The sequence below is a fragment of the Gallinula chloropus genome (genome assembly GCF_964237585.1).
Source record: "Gallinula chloropus genome assembly, chromosome: 2".
Taxonomy (NCBI): domain Eukaryota; kingdom Metazoa; phylum Chordata; class Aves; order Gruiformes; family Rallidae; genus Gallinula; species Gallinula chloropus.
Window position 1 is genome coordinate 46,983,157 of NC_140086.1, and position 20,085 is coordinate 47,003,241.

Genomic DNA, 20,085 nt, shown 5'->3' on the forward strand with positions numbered 1-20,085 from the left:
CATGGCTTCGTTAGCATTTTGCACCGGAGGAGACTGGTAAAAGATCACACTGAGGGACCAAGGCATTGCTAGACATCAGAGAAACGATCCTATCTCAAGTGTTAATTATACATAAGGTGCAGTTAAAACAAGAAATCATCTGAGATTCATATGTGCTGGTGGTTTGAATACTCTGTGTGTAATATTAGAAGTTATTATAAGGCAGCTGGGTTACACTACAGCTACAACACATAACAAAGTCATTCTGAGAGCTCCAGTGAGGTCTTTAAATACTAGTAAGCTTTATGATGCCTCTTTTCCTGGAAAAAAAAAATACTGAAATTTAGATTTTTTTTTTACATTTTTAAAAAAATTGTCTTGTTCCAGTACTAAGAGTGGGGTTGGGTTTCCACTGGTTGGGGGTGAAACACAAACATGGTTATATGAGGATGGACCTAAAAGCTTTAGGGCATCTAAAACTGCCTGGAGAATGAGAAAATCTTTAAAGAGAAATTAGCATTAACTGTTTCTGTGTGAAAGATGCATTTCTTCCCAGACAGCAGAAGTGCATGTCTGAGAGAAGGATATGCTGTGAGACGGTATCTGTCACAAAATTAATGTTGGCTATGACTGTGTTAAAAAAAACAATTACCAGCAGATTAGTGCTTCAAGTCCTGGTGTATCCCAGTCTGATGTGATCTGCTTTGCCTTGTACACCCAGCCCGATTACCTTGTCAAACCCGAACGACTTAAAACCATGCTTAAAACCACTGTCTGTATTTCAAAAGTAACGCTCTTAGCTATTGTATTACTTTGCACTTCAGTAGCTTCATATAAGTTGTTCAAAGCAGTTGGTGAACTTTGTAAAAGGAAAGCTACTTTGAAAAAAAAAAAAAGTCATGTTTTAAAAGCGAACTATTCTGGTAGGAGGGAACCCAACAGCAGCATGATTGAACGTAGAGAACGAAAGTTTTCCGCAGCGCTGGCAAATCCCAGTGCCAGACTGCAGCCTAAACATGGACCCACGTCAGGATGAGGTTCAAACCAACTCAGATCCATATAAAGCAAGATAACTGGAGTTTTCTATGATCCCCTGTGCCAGCTGGGCCTCCGGAGTCTTTGTTGCATCTTGGAGAGCATGGATAAGGTCTGCTCACAGAGCAGAACAAGAGCGTGTCTGTCTCAGCCCTCTTCATGCTCGCAGCCACACCAGCACAGGGCAGTGGCACGCACGTGAGGAAGGGCAAGCAGCAGGAGAAGCTCTTCACTACCACAGCAGTTCCCAGAGCTCTGCCATCCTCGGTGGTCTCAAGCGGTGGGAGATGCGGCCTGGGGGGGAGATGGTAGCTGTGGATGTTTCCAGGCGTTTCACAAATCACTAAAAGGCACTTTTGTGTTTCCAGTCCACAGTACAGCCTTAAATGTCACCAAGTGTACAGCAGTGAAGTAAAGTTTTGACACAAAAGTGAACAAAACAAGCTTAAGCACAGCACAGTGTGAGCGCTCAGGGGTTTGCCTTTCCGGCCTGATTTCCCAGAGCTTCTGCAGCCTGGCAATCTGGAGATAAAAATGCTTTAAAAATGGTAACATAAAATAGCTTGTGAAGATGATAGTTCATCACACAAGCCAGTTTGAAAAGAGAACCAGCAGCTGATTTTAAACTTTGCAGCAGCCTGGAGTCCCTCTGACACCCAACATACGGACCGTAACGATGTGCTGTAGTGACAGGACAAAGCCGGCAAAGACCTGCACACCACTCTTCGTGCTGTAAACACCCACCTGTGGGCCACAGGTGAAAACTGAAATAATGGACTAATAGAGCCAACACCTAATTGGATTTTTCTTAACGTAGGATGAGTTTTAGGGGAAAAGTTGCTACGCTAAACCACACAGCGGGAAGCCGCAGTGCACCTCGCTTGCTTTGAATGGCTCCCCGGCAGGCGAGGCGAGACCTTTTCCCCACCAGCTGTAGAAGCAGGCGCGCAGGCAGACGGCCCTCCGTCCCCTCGCGCAGGGAAGCGGCTCACGGAAATCCATGCGCTCCAAGAGCCGCCGACCTCCCGGGCTATTAAGCCCCCGCACACCCCCGCCTCGCTGACAGGTTCTCCTCGCGCCTTCCCTACCCCGGCAGTCCGCAGGGGGAAGGGTGGGCTCGCACCTGCGGGGCCGCCCGGCGGGGCCGTGCGCGGCGGCGGCGGCGGGCGGGCTGCACGTCGGGCGAGCGGTCGGAGGGTGGAGTGAGAGGGACAGACTTGGCGGCGGCGCTCCCGAGCGGGCGGGCAGGCAGCCCGGCACTTTCCTTTTCGGCGCGGGGAGGAGCGGCAGCTGCGCAGGCGTTGCTCGCACCCTGTTGATTAGTCAGTGCTGGGATGGCGCTTCCTGGGCCAGGCGCGGCGGCGGGCGGCCCCAGCCGGTCCCGGGGGGCGGCGGGAGCAGCAGCAGCCGCCACAGCAGCCGTCCGGCGGGCCTCCCCTTCTGCCTAGCTCGGCATGTCCCGCGGCGGCCAGCGCTGAGCGAGGCGGTCTCCCTCCCTCCTTCCCTCCGCTCCCCTCTCCGCTCCCCCGCCCTGCCGGCTGCAGCCCCGCCGGGTGGGAGCACCCCGCCGGCGCTGCCTGTCTGGCTCCCCTCCCTCCCCTCCCCGGGCTGGGAAGATGGACCCCGGCCCGCCGCTGGGCTGCAGCCTCAAGGACGTGAAGTGGAGCGCGGTGGCCGTCCCCTTGGACCTGCTCGTCAGCACCTACCGGCTCCCCCAGATCGCCCGGCTGGACAGCGGTGCGTGGGGCGGCGGAGCGGCCGGCTTTGCCCGGCGGCTGGCGGGGAGCGGGGCCGGGCTGCGGGGGCAAGCGGCGAGCGGCGGGGGCCGCTCCCGGGGCGGGCTGTCAGGCAACCGGGTGCACCCCCTTTTCCTCCCCCGGCTCCCCGGAGTACTTTTCGTGCGGTCCTTAACGCCGGCATCTGCGTTACCGGGTGTCGGTGCGAGGCTTCGGCTTGCACCGGGAGTCCGTGAGGTGCCTTGCATCAAAATATCTGGGTAATCCCCCGCCCCCTTACCGGGTGTGTGCAGGGGAGCTCGGTGAAGCCTGCTTGCTGTCAGCTGCCTGCCCCTGAAAAAGGTCTTTGCTGTCTCAAACGTGGGAAGGGCATTTTCAGTGCAGGAGACCCAGTGTTGTGGTGAAGTGATGCTACACCGAGGCCGGGTAAGAAGGGACATTTAAGAGCCAAGAGGGCTAAATCCCCAAAACTAAAAAAGCCACGGACCTGTGAAAGGAGGAGCGATGTAAGGCGCCTTTACAGTCTCCAGATTAACTTTTTATTGCCGTTCACTTGGGTGCTCACCTGCCGTTTCCGAGCGTGCAGCTTTCTGTTTGCTCCAGGAAATCAGAAATGGGTCTGGCAGAGTAGCTACGACGGCAGCGTTCTGCCTTTCCTACCTTTCCTAGATACGCGTCTTAGAAAGTAACGTGTCAGCACAGAGGCGCGTGGGGAATGGCTTATGAAGGTTCAGACAGCGTGCGTGTGCACTGCGGGGTAGCTCCCTGAAAACTGTCCGGCTCTACCTTCCCAAAGGGGATGCGAAAGAGAACTCACAAATCAGGAAAAATGTCCAGGCTTTTCAGTTAACTAGCCTATGAAATCACCTTGTACTTCCATGATGTATGAGAACAGTTCTCTTTTCCCAAGTTTTGTGTTGATTTGAAAAGTTAAAAATGAGCACAGGTATCGTCCTCTGTTGCTCCCCCGTGTTCAGGAGGTCAAGACCAGGGCTGGTTTATTACTTAACTGCAGTTCCCATAATCTAGTGATGATTCAAGCTGGGGCTTTTTTGACTTTGTCCCTTGATTATGCAGTACTTTTCCTATCCCTTCTAGTCCTTCCTCAGAGTTCCTTTTTAACTGCAGCCGTCTGTTTTTCATACCGATGAATGCGTATTGTCCTTTGAGAGCAGCAAAGCTGGTATGTTAAGGAGTTCCTCGTGGTAATACCTTCTGTCGCTAGAAACAGCTAAGATGGCCTCCAGTCACTGCACTTCAGGCTGTCAATTTATTTGAGGTTCCTGGCAGTGGTTCAGGCTTTAGCAGTGTGTGTGTATCGATGACTTAATCGTTTCCCTCTCTGTGTGCTATACTTCCCAATCTCCCTGCTCCTCTTGTCTTCCATCACTGGAAGGGACCTGAAGTAGTTTTGTGAGTAGAGAAAGTTTATGGATTTTCAAGCAAGTAATTTATTTATTTATCTTAGTCCTGTGTCAGCCCTGTTTATGGGAATGTCCCCTATGTGTCAGGGAGATGATGTAGATTTTGTGCGATGGCATTTTGTCCCACACTTAAAGCGTATGGACAGGCAAGTGGATGTAAACAGACCTGAGCTCCTTTTGCCCATGTCCTGAGATGGCCAGACATGAGGCAGCTGTTGGTGTGGCTGTCCTGTGAGTAATGGTTCAACCCTGCCTGAGACCCTCCTTGGAGGCAGGCTCAGGTACAGCACCATGCTGAGGGCTTTGGGTTGGAGCTGGATGAGGTCTGGCCAGGTCATAGTGTGAGCAGAGGCTCTTGGGTCTGCTTTCACCTGCTCTTACAAACATACCTTTTAACTTCTGGGATGACAGATGGCAGACAAATCAATATTTTATAAAGAACGCAGACGCCGTGGTCTTGGTGATGCAAAGAGAACGCTTTTTGTACTTCCAAAGGAGGTTGTCTTGCAATGGGAGGAAGCAGCCATGAGTCGGCCTGTAGCCTCCTAAAGGAGAACAGCTGGGAACGTGTTAGGGTTGTGGAAACAAGTGGGACACCTGCTGCCATAGGGTGGTGGCTGTGTGCCTCTGTCTTCCAAAGCTTACAAGAATTTCTTGATGCAGTACAGAAGAAAGTAACTGCAGAGTCCAATCCAAACGTGTGTCACCCAACGTGCAGGATGAAAAACTGGCCTTGTGCCAGTTGCATCAGGATGCGGCGCTTGTCGCCGCCCCACCGCTGTGGGTACAGCCTGCAGATACTCATGGATGGGTCAGGGTTCAGGTTTGCAGCAGTGGCCTCCATTCTTCTTTAGGTGCTCAGTTCCTCTCCAGATCAGTGGAAGCTGCGTCGTGCTGTTGGAAATCAAACCACCTGTAGATGTCTGTCTTCAGTCACCTTTTGATTTTGTGGTTTGTCTGTGACTGAGAGTTGTTTCTAGACTGGTTGTTTCAGTCATCCTGAGGCTTTGTGAAAGCCAGAATTCATTTCTTCTGGAGAACTAGGATGTAGAACAAGATTGAAAAGCTGGAGATGTATGTTCTTCAGCAGATGCCAAGCTTACTGTGCTGTTTCTACTTTTTTAAAATGAAGTTTAAAGCTAAGTGGATGATGTTCTTTGATACCCACACAGGATCTCCAGTTTTTCACTCTTGCTTCACCTTCAGGTCCTTCAGTTTGAAGGGTGAGCGTGGACATGATGAATGAATGCAGTTTTATTCTTTGAGTTTGGATGTGCAGCTCCTAGAAAAATGCCCTTAAGTAGTTCAGTTTGATGTCTTGACAGGATGAAGTTATGAAATATTTATGTGGACTAAATTTGGTCCTCTGCTAAGAAGGGAGGGTTTTTTCCTTGATGGTATAGGATGAAGGAGGAATGGGAGGAAGTATTCTACCATTACATCAAAATATAGTTGGAAGTAGTGCCAGTGCCTAGCTTATCAGTCTAGAAATGATAAATATGTCAACCTCTCTTTTCTTCAGAAGAATTTTTAAGACTGTTTAGTTGTGTTCCATATTATGCTTTTGGATGTTTTAAAGTCATAAGTCAAGTTCTGTTTGAATCTGTTAATGTGTGTTAATATTTTGCTAGTGAATGTTGTTATATTAATTGCACAAATAGAAAAAAAATGATCTGTCACTCTTGAGAAGAAGCAAATGGTTTTTTCTGGGGGTTGTGGGGCTTTTTTTCCAACATACAGAAGGGCTTAAAAATTTCTAGCGGATAACTCAAATATAAAACCACTGAAAGAGTGCTAAACACCGTACCAAAGGAAATGGATGGACTTTATCTTACGCTGTGGAATTCAGTGAGTGGGCTGTTTCAGATGGAAAAGAAGCAAGACTGGAAGAGCAAGCGAGGAGGGAGCTTTGTGCTGTGGGGGTTTTTTTCCTGACCTGGTCCCCCCACCCTCCCTTGCCATCCTGCTCCGCCTCGTCACAGCTGAATTCCACCTGGGTGATGGGTGACACCAAGGGGCTGGCGGGTGGGTGGATGGGTGCAGTGGGGAAGAGGTTTTGCTCTGGGAACCCAAAGCAGAAAGAGATGTTATCGGAGTGTGGTTGGTGCAACAGGGCGAAAGGTGAGCGCTGCCAGCCTCTGAGACACCACGGCTGCGTGCGAGGTGTGGGCTGGCTGGCTGCAGCAAAGGCAGCCATAGCAAATACAGCCAGACATAGCTTCACTTTTTAGCCTTTTCTAGGCTAAAAGCGAAGCTGTGGCTGTATCTTGTTGCTGGTGCTGAAATGCTGTTGTGCATTATTATCTCAGGGCTTTATGTTCCTGGTAATTATTTTTCTAAGGATAACTTCTGAGGGTAAAAGAGAAATGGTATCAAGGTTACGATCTGGAAAATAGTGCTTTGCATAGATAGAACTGACCTTCATGCTGAGCTGTTCTTCATAAGCTCACGGCTCCCTTTGGGCTCCGAGAGTTTGTCATTCTTTTTTGTAGTGGTCTCCCCTTTCCCCAGCTGCTCTTGCTGTGTTTCAACAAGTGAAGAGCAGCCTTGGCTAGTAGGTAGTTTTCACCCACACTTTGGGTGCAAACTGGAAGAGTTCACAGAAACTAACAGTTTATGTACAGAGACTGAACCTTCTGGGATTAACAGGACAAGTGACCCTCTATTTATTTTTTTAATATTTTTTTTCACAAGTGATAAACATATTTATACATACTCTTAGAAAACAAAAGATGCTTTTGGCATCAAATGTAGTGGCACTTGTCCCCAACTCATAGAGAAGTGATTCCCCGCCGTGTGTGGTGGGGAAGCCATGCTGAACTTTTCTGGAAGGGGGACCAGAGGCTGCAATGAGCCACTGAGACTCCAGAGGAAATTCTTCTCCGTGTGTTGTAAACTTGTGGTAGCTGTAAGATAAAATAGTGGGATTAGTGGCTATAAGGAAATGGAAAATCTGTAAAATAGGTAACAAATTTAAAGGGTGAACTCCTGTGAATATCAGCAGCGGGTGAATACTGAGTTCATGCCCTAGATACTGCTCCTGGTGATGAAGAGGGGTTTTTTTACCTACTTACTTTATTTCAGGTTTTCTTTTTTTCTCTCCCACTTCAAAACTTTTCCTGATGACGTCAGCCTACCCCAGTCACACTCAGGGGACTGTTGTTTCCCGCAGCACGTTACAGCAAGGCTTATTCTGGTTACAGATACCTGGGAACTGAGCACCCCTCGCAGCTCATCAAAGAGCACCGCGCTCGGTAGAGCAGCGTGGCCGTGCACATAATGAGGGTCTTGCGTTGCGCCAGTGCGGGTTATCTGTGCAGCAGAACGATTCCTTCAAACTACAGAGAGACTCATTCTTTTGAGGTCTGAATGCTGCTATCCCTGCTTTCATTGTCTTGAATGACCTCCTTCTTTCCAGAGGCTAGTGCAGGGTGTCTCAGCAGTCTGCTGTTGAATCAGTCTTTAAAAGGAGTCGTGTGGGAGTAGGGCAGAGCTGCTGAGTGGGCTGAGGGGGTATGAGAGTGGCCATGGTCTGATATCCCACTCCAGATGTGGCTGTCTCATGCGTACCTGCAGTGTTGTAGGTGACTGTTCTCATATGTTGGGCAGGCAGACAAGTGTCCCTGATTCCAAGGCACAATTCCTGCTGAATTCATGTGGCTTGCTTAAATGCTCAGGAGCTGTAAAATTCCAACTGTTTATACTGTGTGTTCTGCCATTTCAGTGTCATCTCAGATGCATCCCCTCTTTGCTGCCTCTCCTCTCCTCCTTTACCTCGTGGTCTGCTGTTTCCATCAAGACAAATGAATGGGAAAAAAAACTGACAGGTTGCCACAAACCACTGCTACTGGGTTTTTGTTTTGGTTGGTTGGTTCTTCTTTTTCTTTCTTTTCCAGTGCTGGCAGAGATGTGTTCCAGAAGCATTTGAGTGAAAAAGCTTTTAATTCATTTAAAATCTGCAGCTACTGAATGGTGTCTGTGAAGATTATGGTGCTCTTCTGGAGATGGAGTCTAGTAACGTGGCAACACCTATTCCCAGGGCTACCACAGGCTTCCAGCGAGGCAGATAGAGTTCGGCAGCATACCTGTTATACGCCTAAAACTTCTGGGTTTTTTTGAGCTGCTTTCATGTTTGGCAGTGATTTAATGTACATTATTGTCCTGCATGCTCTCTAATCAGTATACCATTTGCACCATGCTTGGTAGTGTAGTAGGGTTGCGAAGATGCAAAATAATTGCCATGTACTTAGTAACTGTTTGTATTCTTTTCTGTGAGACAGGGTGTGAAACTTCCAGCTCTTTGTTTCAGTTTCTGAAGTTTTGACTCTGTTGGGTGAAGCCTTTTTTGTCTGTACCTGGACAAACTCTTCTGGGTAATTCTGTAGCTCAGGTATTAGAAGGTGAAACACCATTAGTCTGTCCTCAGCTCGAATTCAAGTGCTGTAAGTTTAAGTCTATGAAGAAAGTCCTTGAGGAACCTTTAGTGCCCTGGCTTTTCTTTTTTTTTATCTTTTCTCCATTTAAATTACATGTGGCTTTCAGATAAGGTGCAAGACATACATAGAGACAAAGGAATTAAGGTGTCTTGAACAATTAGTAAACCCCTTAATCTTAGAACAAATGTGATGCAATGAATCATACACTGCTGTCACAAGATAGGGTAGTAAGGAATGGTACAAGTCTAGCATAGGAAAGAAGGGTTTTGTTGTTCTGTGCTTTGTCTGTAAGTGCTGTTCTGGGACTAGGTGTTCCTGGCTTGGGTGATTACGTGAATTGGCACTCCCTGTAATAGCCCAACAAAGGCAACTCCAGGGACTATGCCAAGATGAAGTGCTGGAGGATATTGGGCAGCATGGTCTGGTGCTCCAGGATTCGATGGAAGTTGTGGGAAGAGCTACAGCATGTTCCAGTCGTTCCAGCATCGGCTTGTCAGCGGCGAAGGGCATGGCCATTGCTGTATTTCCTGTTGGCTTTTACGAGTAACAAGTTGGTAGAATTAGGAAAGCTTAAGTCTCTCCCCTATAGGAAAAAAATCATCATCTTAATGTGGATTGCATATGACTGAAAACCAACCTTCATAAAACCCACTGAGCCAGTGTTTCAGGTCTGAAATTTTTTCTTTCTATGGTGCTTCCCTTTGGAATGAGTTTTACGTAGCACTTGTGCTCTGCAATTTTCATAGCACTTACAGTGTGAAAAGCTTGTGGAACTGGCTTCCCTGCACTGTACCTGTGAGCTGGATCTGAAGGAGGTCTGAAGAAATGTAGAAGCAAGGTGTGTAAGGAGATTGAAGAGTGTGCCTTTGCTGAGCATCGGGGCCACGTCTGCTTTGCAGTCTCTGTGGTGGTGTGCACGTCAGCGTGAAACTGCCAATATCACAGCTCTGCCAGGGCACCTGCACTCTTGGCTGAGACATTGCATCAGCAAGAATGGCTGCTCCTGTACGGCTCCTGCGTGGTGTATCGCCCTGTCAGGCTTCTTGCTGTGTGCTGGAGGGAGGTGGGTGTAGAAATGTCTTCCTGGGAGTGGGGAGGGTTTGCAGTCGAACCTCCTCATCCTGTACTTTGCTTTGGCTTTCGGTTTGTGCAAAGGAGTGATAGGAAACTTGGCCTTTGGAAAGAGATCGGTGGAGTGTCTGTCAGTGGATGGAGGGGACAAAGAGGTACCTGCCTCTAGCTCACAGGAGGCGTTGACACCAACAGCTCCTGCGGCAGCTGACTTTATGTGGGAGAAACAAGCACAGAGATGTTACAGAGGTTGCAGATGGGGAGCAAAAATTGCCAAATCCTACAGGCATTTGCAGGCCAAATCTGTTGTGTGGAGAAAGATGCTCCTGAGCTTACAACACACACACATGGAGCGTCTGGATTGAGCCACGATACAGACCCAAAGCGACCAGTGAGAGCTGCTGGAGCTGTGGGTTCAGGGGGCTTGGGGAGCCCCATGCCAGGGGCTGCAGCATATGCATGCCCAGACAGGAGCTGGTGAGCCCTCAGCAGAGGGGAGGGGATGATGATCTTATCAGGAAAAATGGCAAATCTTATGGCAGGGAAGGTCACATGGAGCTTCCTGGAGATGCAAACCTTCAGGAAATGCAAAATTGTTTGAAGAATGTCACATTTTTTTGTTGTTGTTGGCCTTTTCTTTTGTGGATGTCTAACTCTTGCAAATTGTAATTGTGGAGAACAGGCTTCTGCATGTTTCTTTGGCCTGTGAGGATGTCACTGAGCTCTCAAAGAGAACCAAGGATAAAGATTTAAATATAATCTCGGAGGCTGGAAGATGCCTGAGAGCTCAACCTGAAGAAGTTGTTACGGGAATTGCCTCATGTCAGGGCTAAACGTTATGACTCAAATGTACATGTTATGTAAACCAAAACATGCTGCGATCATATTGGTGAAATGAGCAGGAGAAACCTTTCTGGCAAAGGGGTGGTGGTGAGGTTGGGGAGTTTCTCCTTATGGTCAGAGCTGGGGGAGTGGGAAGAAAAACTGAGTAAGGGACTAAACTCTACACCCCTCTCCTGCCTTTGGCAGGCCAGTGCACTGCTCTGCTTTTGCTGTGTCTGCACCTTGGCTGCAAAACGTGTACCTGGCATGGGTGAGGACATAGCTCCATGGGCAGCAAGTTCCCAGGGAAAGGCTGGGGCGGCTGGGGCTGCCAGCCAGGGTGCCGTACAGCCTTGGGCATCCTCCTACGGTGAGGTGCTGGACACAAGGAGGTATGGGGACAGGAGTCCCCTCTGCAGGAAAGGTATAGGCTAGCTGAAGAGAACCTAACCACCCTAAACCGCTTAGTCACTCTGTCCTGAAGGGAGAGACTGTGAGCCCAAGACTGACCCAAAGGTCTGAGCACTCCAAAGCTCTGTTTGCTTTCTCCGCGTATGTGCTCAGTCCCGTGCTGCTGTTGAGCACTGAAGTGAGCGGGGCTGCCGGGCTGGAACAAGAGTGTGCTCGCCTTGCAGCTGGGTTTGTAAGAGTCATACAGTCTAAATACTCAGTTACCAAATTACTTGAGGCAGTTATTTCAGCGTAATCTACAAACACTCCGATACCTTTTCCCCTGTGTTACTTTGTAGCTCTTCTCCTTGTTGTCCCAACTGGCAATTTTACTTACTTGCCCCACAGCCAGCAAGCACTGACGGTTCTTGTTGCTTCCTGGCACCTCACCATTTGGAGATGAGAGTGGAAAGATTGGGGAAGGGAGATGAAAGAAACTTTATCTAAGAGGGAGAAACCCTCCCCCCCAAAAAACCCAAAGGCACACAGGTATTTTTCTCTTGTCCAGCTTTCCGGTTGCACATTTTAGTGAGTACCTTTGAGGCACAGCTGGATTCAAGGAGCCCTTGGCTGCCGTGTCCATTCAGTCTATCTGTCAGGCAAGCCCACTTGTGGGCTTCCAGTAGGTGTTGGAAGTTATCTGATGTAGCTTCCAAGGTCACTGCAAGATAAAACACCAGTACTATCTAGCAGTAGCAGAATGGAGCACTTCAAGGAGCTGCTTCTGTTTTTCTGTTATCTGTTCTTGCCTTCAGATAGGACAGTCCTTCCTTTCTGCTCTCCTAACATTACCTGCATGTTGCTGTTGTGTTCTTGTGCTGTCCTCCAGTTTCTTGCAGCGGCTATGCAAACTCTGCTTCTCTGTCCCTCAATGACCTTGTCTTTTCCCTCAGTCTGGAAGAAATCAGGGTGTTTCTTGCACCAGACAGCAGCAACATGATGTTTGTCTCTGTGCGTACTGAGAGTTATAGCTGTGTACATGGTGCCAGAGGTGAGAAAGCAAGCACAGAAAGTTACTTCACAAAATCACAAAAGGTTAAGGGTTGGAAGGGACCTCTGGAGATCATCTAGCCCAACCCCCTGCTAAAGCAGGATCACCTCAAGCAGCTTGCACAGGATTGTGTCCAGGGAAGGTCTTGGTATCTACAGAGAAGGAGACTCCACTGCCTGTCTGGGCAGCTTGTCCCAGTGCTCTGTCGTTTCAGATGCCTCTAGACACTTGAAAGTTTCTAGTCACTGAGACAAGAAATGGGATCTGCAGCTTGTTGCTGTTGGAAGGAGATGAGTGTTCTGGGCTTTGCCGCAGAGGGGTGGTTTATATCGGTGCGGATAGTGGGAGATCTCCCTCTGGGGACTCTTGTGCTTTGCTGTTGATGTGGTGTTTGGCTTTACCTCATTAATAGGAGTTTTGCTGGCAGGACTCAAACGTGAACTGGTAGGCTTTGTATGTAATGCTTCCTTCTGTCAGCCAGTGCTGATGGCTTGTGCAGGAAGCAAGTGGAGGTGCTTTGTATCCATGAGAATAATACGAATCCTTGTCCATTTGTTACATGATGTGACTGTCCAGATCTGTATATCCTTGTTGGAAGACTTGTTTCCTAAACACTAAATTGTTCCTGCTTCTTTCTTAACAGTTTTGTTCAGGCTTCTATTTGTTAAAAGGTCAAAATGGCCCTTTCTTCTTGGAAGGAGGCTGAAATCACACACATTGGGCAATATCTATGATCTTATCTGGGTTGCATTTATGTCATTTCACTGTGGTTAGACTTTTTTCCCATCTTGGTCTCCGAATGTGAGCTGCATTATTCTCTCAGCAGGAAAATGCAGAAAGCTTCAGTGCATATGTGACTCAGAGATGGTGGGGTTCCGTATGAAAACACAAGATGTGAGTAGTTACACGTGCTTGTTATTGCAGTCACCAACCCCAGGATGTGGCTGTAGAGAAGCAGCAGAGCTGCACCACTGCCGCAGCTGAATGTAGGGCGAGCTGGAGGAAAGCATCAGTTCTGCCGCGTGTTTTAGGGGTTGCGTTGTCAAGTATAATCTGGGTTCCTGTCAGTATGAAACAAAATATCTGAAGACCAAACGGCCTGGAGGCAAGGATAAACGTGCCCTCAAGGGGGAAGTGAGGCATGATGGGCTTTTCTTCGCTGTGCTCTGCGTGCTGCTCGCCAAAAGTAGAAGCTTTCCTCTTCACAGGAGGGGTTTTATTTTTTCTTTTTGTGCCTTCTTAGGATGATAGAAGTATTATCAAAGAGGTGTTATTCGCTTATCCCTTATGTTTTATCAAAAGCAGAGCCATTCTTTTTATACCTTGCAGTTGAAGTGTAGGTTTCTCTGAAACAATGGAAATAAATTGCATTCAGGATTAGGACTGCTCTTGATCAGAAAATAATTAGGCACAGATTTGATTGCATTCCTCTTGTTAATGCTCCCATATCATTCAGATTTTCTTACTATACCAGCATATAACCAAACAGGTGTCTAATTGCAGTTGAATATCCAAGATTTCCAAATGTGTTTGGAAAATGACACAGGTCAGCCTGTGTTTGAAGAAGCTTTACCCTGTTATTGGTGATACTTGAATTTTTTTCAGGTTGAGCAGAAGGGGTGGGATGGAGATAGCTAAAATGCAAAGGCAACAGCAGCCCTGACAAGCGGGTGTGGTGTGAGCACAATCAATTAGTGCCTGTGCGGTCTCCAAGGGCACGGGGAGATAGGCCAGGCCTCTGGGCAAGCAGCCAGGTGGCAACCCAACTTCAGAGCAGAGCTGAACTTTTGCTTGCTTCCAGCTGGTTTTGTTCCATCCTTAACCCAGACCAAAAAAAAAAAAAAAAAAAAAGTTCCAAGACAAAGTATAATGTAATGATGAGTTCTTTCAAAGCCAAAGAAAACTATGCTTGAGCAGCTCCTGCGTTTCAGCTACTTTATTTTTAATTGGGAGCTTGTCCAAGATGCCCCAAGTTCAAACAGGGATCACTGCTGTGCAACACAAAGCAGCGTAGTGTCTCTTTAGGACTTGGGATGGATGTATGATGAGAGGACTGAGCATGTTTACTTGGATGCTATTTTAAAATACCATCTAATTATAAATAACTGTCAATGAGAGCTCCCCAGCTCTCATGCTGTGCCCAGGAAAAGTCTGAATGAACAGGCTGCTTTTCTGTCTGCCAGAGCAATCAAGAATTAAATTCTAGGTCTTAAATCCATGAGGTTGGTTGGGTTAAAATTTGCTTCATCAGCATCCTGAATTTGGGAAGCTTTAGCCAGATTTCCCTGACCAGGCTCCCAAACGTTGTGTGTGGGGAGAGATGTCTTCTGCAGCAGAAGACATGCACAGCCGCCTTCAGCTTTATCAGTTAAAGCAACCACTCTGTACCTGTGCTTGGAAGTAGAGGAAGGCTGTAAAAGCACATAGTGAGTGCCGTGCTAAATGCTGACCTCACACCTCTAAGTATTAAGCTTCCCCAGCTAGGCACCTGATGCTAAACCAGCACTTGGAAGTGTATCCTCCAGCGGACCTCGCAGTATTTATAGACGTATCTGAGCAGGGGCTTTCCAGCATGAGCAATCCTTGCCTCTAATGAATGAAAACCTTGGCTCCCTCAATGAAGTGTTTAAAGGCGCTGATTTGGATGGCAGCAGGCTCCTCAGAAGTCTTGTTACTGCTGTGTTTTTGTTTTGGTCAGGTAGCCGCATCATTCTCTTTATCTCTACTGGTCAGGCTGCCTATGAAAGCTACTCTTTGCATTCCTCCTTTGCAAGCTTGGTGCCTTGATAGCAAAGGGCAAATAAATATTTTAAATTTTTTATTCCACACTCCTCCCCTCCTGATTTTGGCCATGAGAATTCAGAGTGGAAAATAAACCAAACATGAGACCAATATAAAAATTCCTTTATCTTCCTCTCTGTGTTAACACTAAACTAGGCTGGAACCTCTCTTGCATGCAAGGAAAAGTTATTTAGCTTTCTCCTCCTCAATAATTCTAGCCCATCATTTTAAGTGTAGTTAAACTTGGAGTTCTTTGCTCTTATTTTCAGTATTTCAGATTGTGATTTTGGGTGACTTCTAGACCAGAAAACTTTCTTCCATAAGAATCTCAGTTTATAATTGAGTAATTTTAAGGTTGTTTTTTCCCCTTCAGATTTAAGATACTATGGTAAATAGTTGGCATTAATCAACATGTTGCAAGGTATCAGTGTAGTTTAAAGAATGGCTGAGACTTTCTAGGGTGGCTTGTGAGTAACCATGGTGATTGTTTTGTTGGATCGATCATAACAGCTAAATCTGTCATGAGGATGCAGCAAATCTGCAGTTACATCTGATGATACTCAGCATTAATAAGAAGAGTAATTATGATAACAGCAGAAAGTTACTGCGTTTTGGAATGCAAATGTTAAGATGTTGTTGTACTGAGTGGGTTTTTTCCCCTGTGTGGGGGTGGAGAGCAGACTGTGTTGAAAGATGTGTTTTGGCTTGCTTGACTTGAGTTCATAAAAAGTAAGGTTTCTCATTCGAGATGTTTGTTCTGCAGGCTTGAAACAAACACAAACAAAGCTCAATGAAATCTGTGTTGTTACTCTTCTCTTCTTTTTCTCCACACACGCACACACCCCACCCCACCCCCAGTTTTCTTACAAGTGCAAAGAAAGCAAGATGCCAGGGGTCAAAATGTGAGATGGCTGAAGTCAGCAGAGCATTTAGTGGCAGTGGCACCGGAATCCCACTTAGTGTTTATTTAAAATATTTGTGCTCCTCTTCCCTGCAGTAGGTCAAACAGGTTTTGGGGGTTGTTTTCGAAGACTTGCTGAGATATTGTCTCTGTGGATTTGCAGCTAGAGAAAAGCTTGTCTTAGAACAAACTGGATAGATTTTTCAGTGGATTAATCTGTCCCGTAGCCTTGTAACAAGATTATGGTTTATGCTGTTTTGTTGCAACAGTACTGGTATATCCAGTCATTCCAATAGCAAAATGCTAATCCTGAAGCAATAAATCTGTCTTCTTGCTGGCGTGCATAGAAAAGAGTGGGGGGATGGGAGTCTCTGTTCTCCTGTTAGGTATTAGTGGGAGATAGCTTGAGTTCAGCATCAGTTGGATTGAAGCAATTTGATTGTATCGGGCTTTTGCAGGGGGGTTGGAAGTCACAGGAGTAAAGCCTTATCTCCTTTCTCTTGATTGTGAAATACTTAATGGTCACCCGGAGCAAAGTTTGATCACAGAAATGTGAGGCTGAAGGATTACATCAGTGCACAAACTGCTGCAGGTAGTGATGTTAAGCAGTCTGAGGGCGATGCTGTCCTTGCCCCTTCCTTGATAAGCAGGTAGTGTCAGTGAACCAAACTGGATGCCTTGGTGTTCAGGCGTGATGGAAGATTGTTGTAGTGTGGCCAACTGTAGCCAACAACAGTTGCACTTCATCCAAGGAAAAAAGTGTACGGTGGAGAGAGGCTTAATCTTGGACAAACTATTTCTTGAGTAGCTACATCTTGCCCACCTCAGTGTGTCTCCCTCTACCATCCAAAGCTGAGAAAAGTGTAGTTGCTGGTAATGGATCTTGCAGTAGATGAGCAGTTTTGGGCAGCTGAGTGTCCCAGTCTGGGCTGGGCAGGGTTGGATGATTCTCTTGGGCATTTCCTACACAGTTTCTACAGTGAAGTACCAATGAGGTGGCCTGAAACTCATAGTTTGTGAGGCATGAATGTCTGGGCTCTCCTGTGCCTTTTTCCCAAGAAAAACCTGCTTTGTAAATGTAAAAAGCAACTCTGACGGCCAACTGGTTGAACATTACTTTGAGAGCACACCAGATTTTCAACAAATTTTACCTCATTTTCCCTGCCTTAGTGGTGACTTTTTCCCTTTTCTTTATTTTTTGGCAAAGTAAATCAAACCAAGTATGAATCCTTACACTATGTGGAAGCCTTTCATCCACTAAAAAGATGTGGAGTCTGTGGAGTTGATGGAAGGTCAAGTCAATATTACTTTGTATTTCTTTGAAGAGAGGGGTGTTTGATTGCCAGAAATCATGACAGAAGTACTGGTTGATCCTGATAATAGGAACCAGGGCAAAGAGTGTGCTACAGGAATGGTGCAAATAATCAGAAGCACATATTTAGGACTACGTGGGAAACTGTTTGAAAAGAAGAAGGGAAACTGAAAAGTGAGGTTGATTTTTTTTTTTTTTTTCAACAGTTCTAGATACAACAGGAATTTTCATTCCAGATCTCTGTGTTGCAGTCTCAAAAGGTTGTGTAGTTGGGGGCAGAGGCCTCTGCTTTCATCTTTTCCACTGTATTCCGAGACAGACAGCTAGATGAGACCACTGCCAGGCTTTCCAAATGAATCTGCCCACTTGAAATTAAAAGTTCAGTATATTTTGTATTTTATAGCCCTGAGGTATTTAAATTTTATTGTGGGTTGGGTTTGTTTTGGGTGGGTTTAGGTTTTTTTTTTCCCATCTTGCTCCTAGAAACTACAATATTTGCTCCTAGAAACTACAATATTTGTCCTTTTAACTCACTGGCAGCCTGTATTTAGTCTTTGCATGATAGACTCCCATGCAAGCTGTTTTGCTTTTCTTTAAACTAATAAGCTCATCTGATTAGCTAGATTTAAAAAAAAAAAAGTTATCAACCTTTTTGATATGTCTGTATGGAATGACAAAGTGAGACTGGTTACATGGAAAGGCTTTCATAGCAGGTTTTTCTTCAGTAGTAGCAGTAATGTTTTCTGCCACCACATCTTCTTACTTCTCTCCCACTAGGCATTTTATGCAAGAGTAACTCTTCGAAGCAACTGTTCAGTCATATTGACAAGAAAATGCATAAAACTTTCAATCTTTGTAGACCCAGTGTTCATTAGTGTTGCTGCAAGTGAGGTTCTTCACATAAAATACTTCTGGTGGTTTCTTGCCTTCCTTTGGTAAGGAATGTTAGAAGGATGTGAATTTTTTCCGTACAAATCCTCGTTGCTACTTCAAACTGGAAAATTCAGATTTTGTTCTCCTCCTAATGAACTTTTTCCTCTGACCTACATCATAGATGAGAGCAAGTTTTATTTTTACAGAAGAAATAGCACTGGCAGACTGAGCAGCTCATTGAGATTTGACTCAGTGACCAAGTACAGTGCCAAAGCTTAAGCAAGCAAACTGCCCTAATTTAATATTTATTAGTCTTTGAGGTTCCTTGAGGTATGTCTCCACAGATATATGCCCAACAGATACTCTGGAGTATGATGCAGAAAGCGAAAGGTTAGATTTCCTCCCCTGACCCTCCTTCAGAGTTCAGATAGAGTTATTTGTCACGAGGCATAAGCTGGTGAGCAGGTTGTGTGACCTGCTAAATGATAAAAAACTAAATACAATGAATTGTCCTAATGTTAATATTCAGACTTAACAAGAACTCCTATGTTTCTTCCCCCCAACCTCAATATTACAAACGAAGAAAGCTTCAAGGATTACTGAAATGACCTGTGGGAGAAGCACCAGCATGTTGCTGTGGTACTGTGACCAAGTGCTGGAGGTGAAGGATCATTTGTGATGGTGGTGTGGTGGGTGAGCAGTTGGATGGCACATGGTTGTGGTTTCAGTCTGCCTGAAACAGCAGAACTGTTAGGTGACTTCAGGTGACATCCGTGCTTCTAAGGGAATCTGCTCACTCTTTTCTTTCCTCCCCTTCGTGACAACTGTCACCAGACAGACGGTCGTGTATGACAGCACTGTGGGTAACTGATTAACAAATGGAATGTAGTGGGCTTGTCTTCTCAGTTGTCACATACTCGTTTCTTTTCTTCCTGCTCCACTGTGTGCATTAAAACCAGAGGTTACTTAGGAGTGCAGCCTTGCCCCTGAAGTGAAAGAATTCATATTGCTCTTTGAATTCAAACTCCAATAAAAATAGATCTTAGGCCTCAAAGATATTGGAAAATTAGCTACTTGGAGTTATCTTCCAGTAGCCTATTGCCCATGCTAACAGTTTTGAGCTTTTTTGTGCATGTTTTTCAAAGAACTTGTACTCTTATTAACATAAAAGCAACCTGCTCACTGCAGCACTTCTTGAGCATTAGTGATGCTTCTGTAAGTCTCCATGTCAAATACGACCAACTTGAGATTAACAGTGAAAAAATCTTTGTGATGTAAAGCTTGATGTACACCTTGATCTTTTTTGGCTTGTTTTGTATGGAACAGGGAGTTGCTGTCTGCTGATTTTTGTAGATGGTTATGCCTTGGTTTTTTGTTGTCTTGTGTTTCAAGAGATGAGAAGCCCAAACAGCCACTGCTGAACAAGAATCAATGTTGGGAGCTGCTTGAAGGTTGTGTAAAGGATGAGCCCACTAGTGAAAGGAAACAGATTCCCAGATGAGAATGGTTCTGAGTTGTGATTGATTTCAAAATTGTTGTTTTTTTTAAAGACAGAAAGAATGTGGTGTTTTAACACCCAGCAATACCACAAAGCCTGCCTGGGAAAGGCTTGCAGGTACTGTGATGCTCGCAGATGCTCACTGCCACGGGGGCTGAAGTTAGTGTGCACAGTGCCTGCACACTACTGATAGTAGGTGCTCGCTGCGTACAGCTGGGTGTTCCAGAGGTGGTGCCCTGGTTTTCCACTGGGGCAGACTTAATTTTCACAAGAAGCTGGGAGGGGACATGACCAGGATGGTTGACCCAAACTAGCCAAAGGGATATTCAGTACCATGTGGTGTCCTGTTCAGTGTGTAAGAGACAGGAAGAATTGCTGCTCGGGGGCAGGCTGAGCATTGAGCTTTGTGTATCATGTGTTTTCTATATTCTTTTACTAGTATAGCTGTTATATGCCTTTTCCTTTGCTGTCCCAGTAAACTGTCCTTATCCCAACCCACAAGTTTTATATTTTTCTTCTGATTTTTCTCCCCATCTCGCTGTGGGGTAGAGGGGTGAGTGAGATGCTGCATGCATGGTGTTCAGCTGCTGGCTGGGGCTGAACCATGACAGTCTTGTTTGGTGCCCAACATGGGGCTAGAAGGGTTGAGATAACGACTTATCTGACCTGAGTGTGTTAAAACAAGGTTGTTATGCACGTTTATTACCTTAGTTAAATAGTTGCTGGTCACAATGGTGTTTTGTTTCTTCACACAGTTGTGCCATGTAAATCCTTAC

At 46.2% G+C, this 20,085-nt stretch overlaps 1 protein-coding gene across 1 annotated transcript in view; it reads left to right on the forward strand.

Moving 5' to 3' along the window:
- Positions 1-2,630: 2,630 nt before the first annotated feature.
- Positions 2,631-20,085, forward strand: part of GAREM1 (GRB2 associated regulator of MAPK1 subtype 1) — a gene marked incomplete at both ends in the record, with an annotated part of 105,146 nt that continues 87,691 nt past the window's right edge. The window contains 1 exon segment of the mRNA XM_084280187.1: positions 2,631-2,751. Coding sequence (XP_084136313.1) covers positions 2,631-2,751 — 121 coding nt within the window.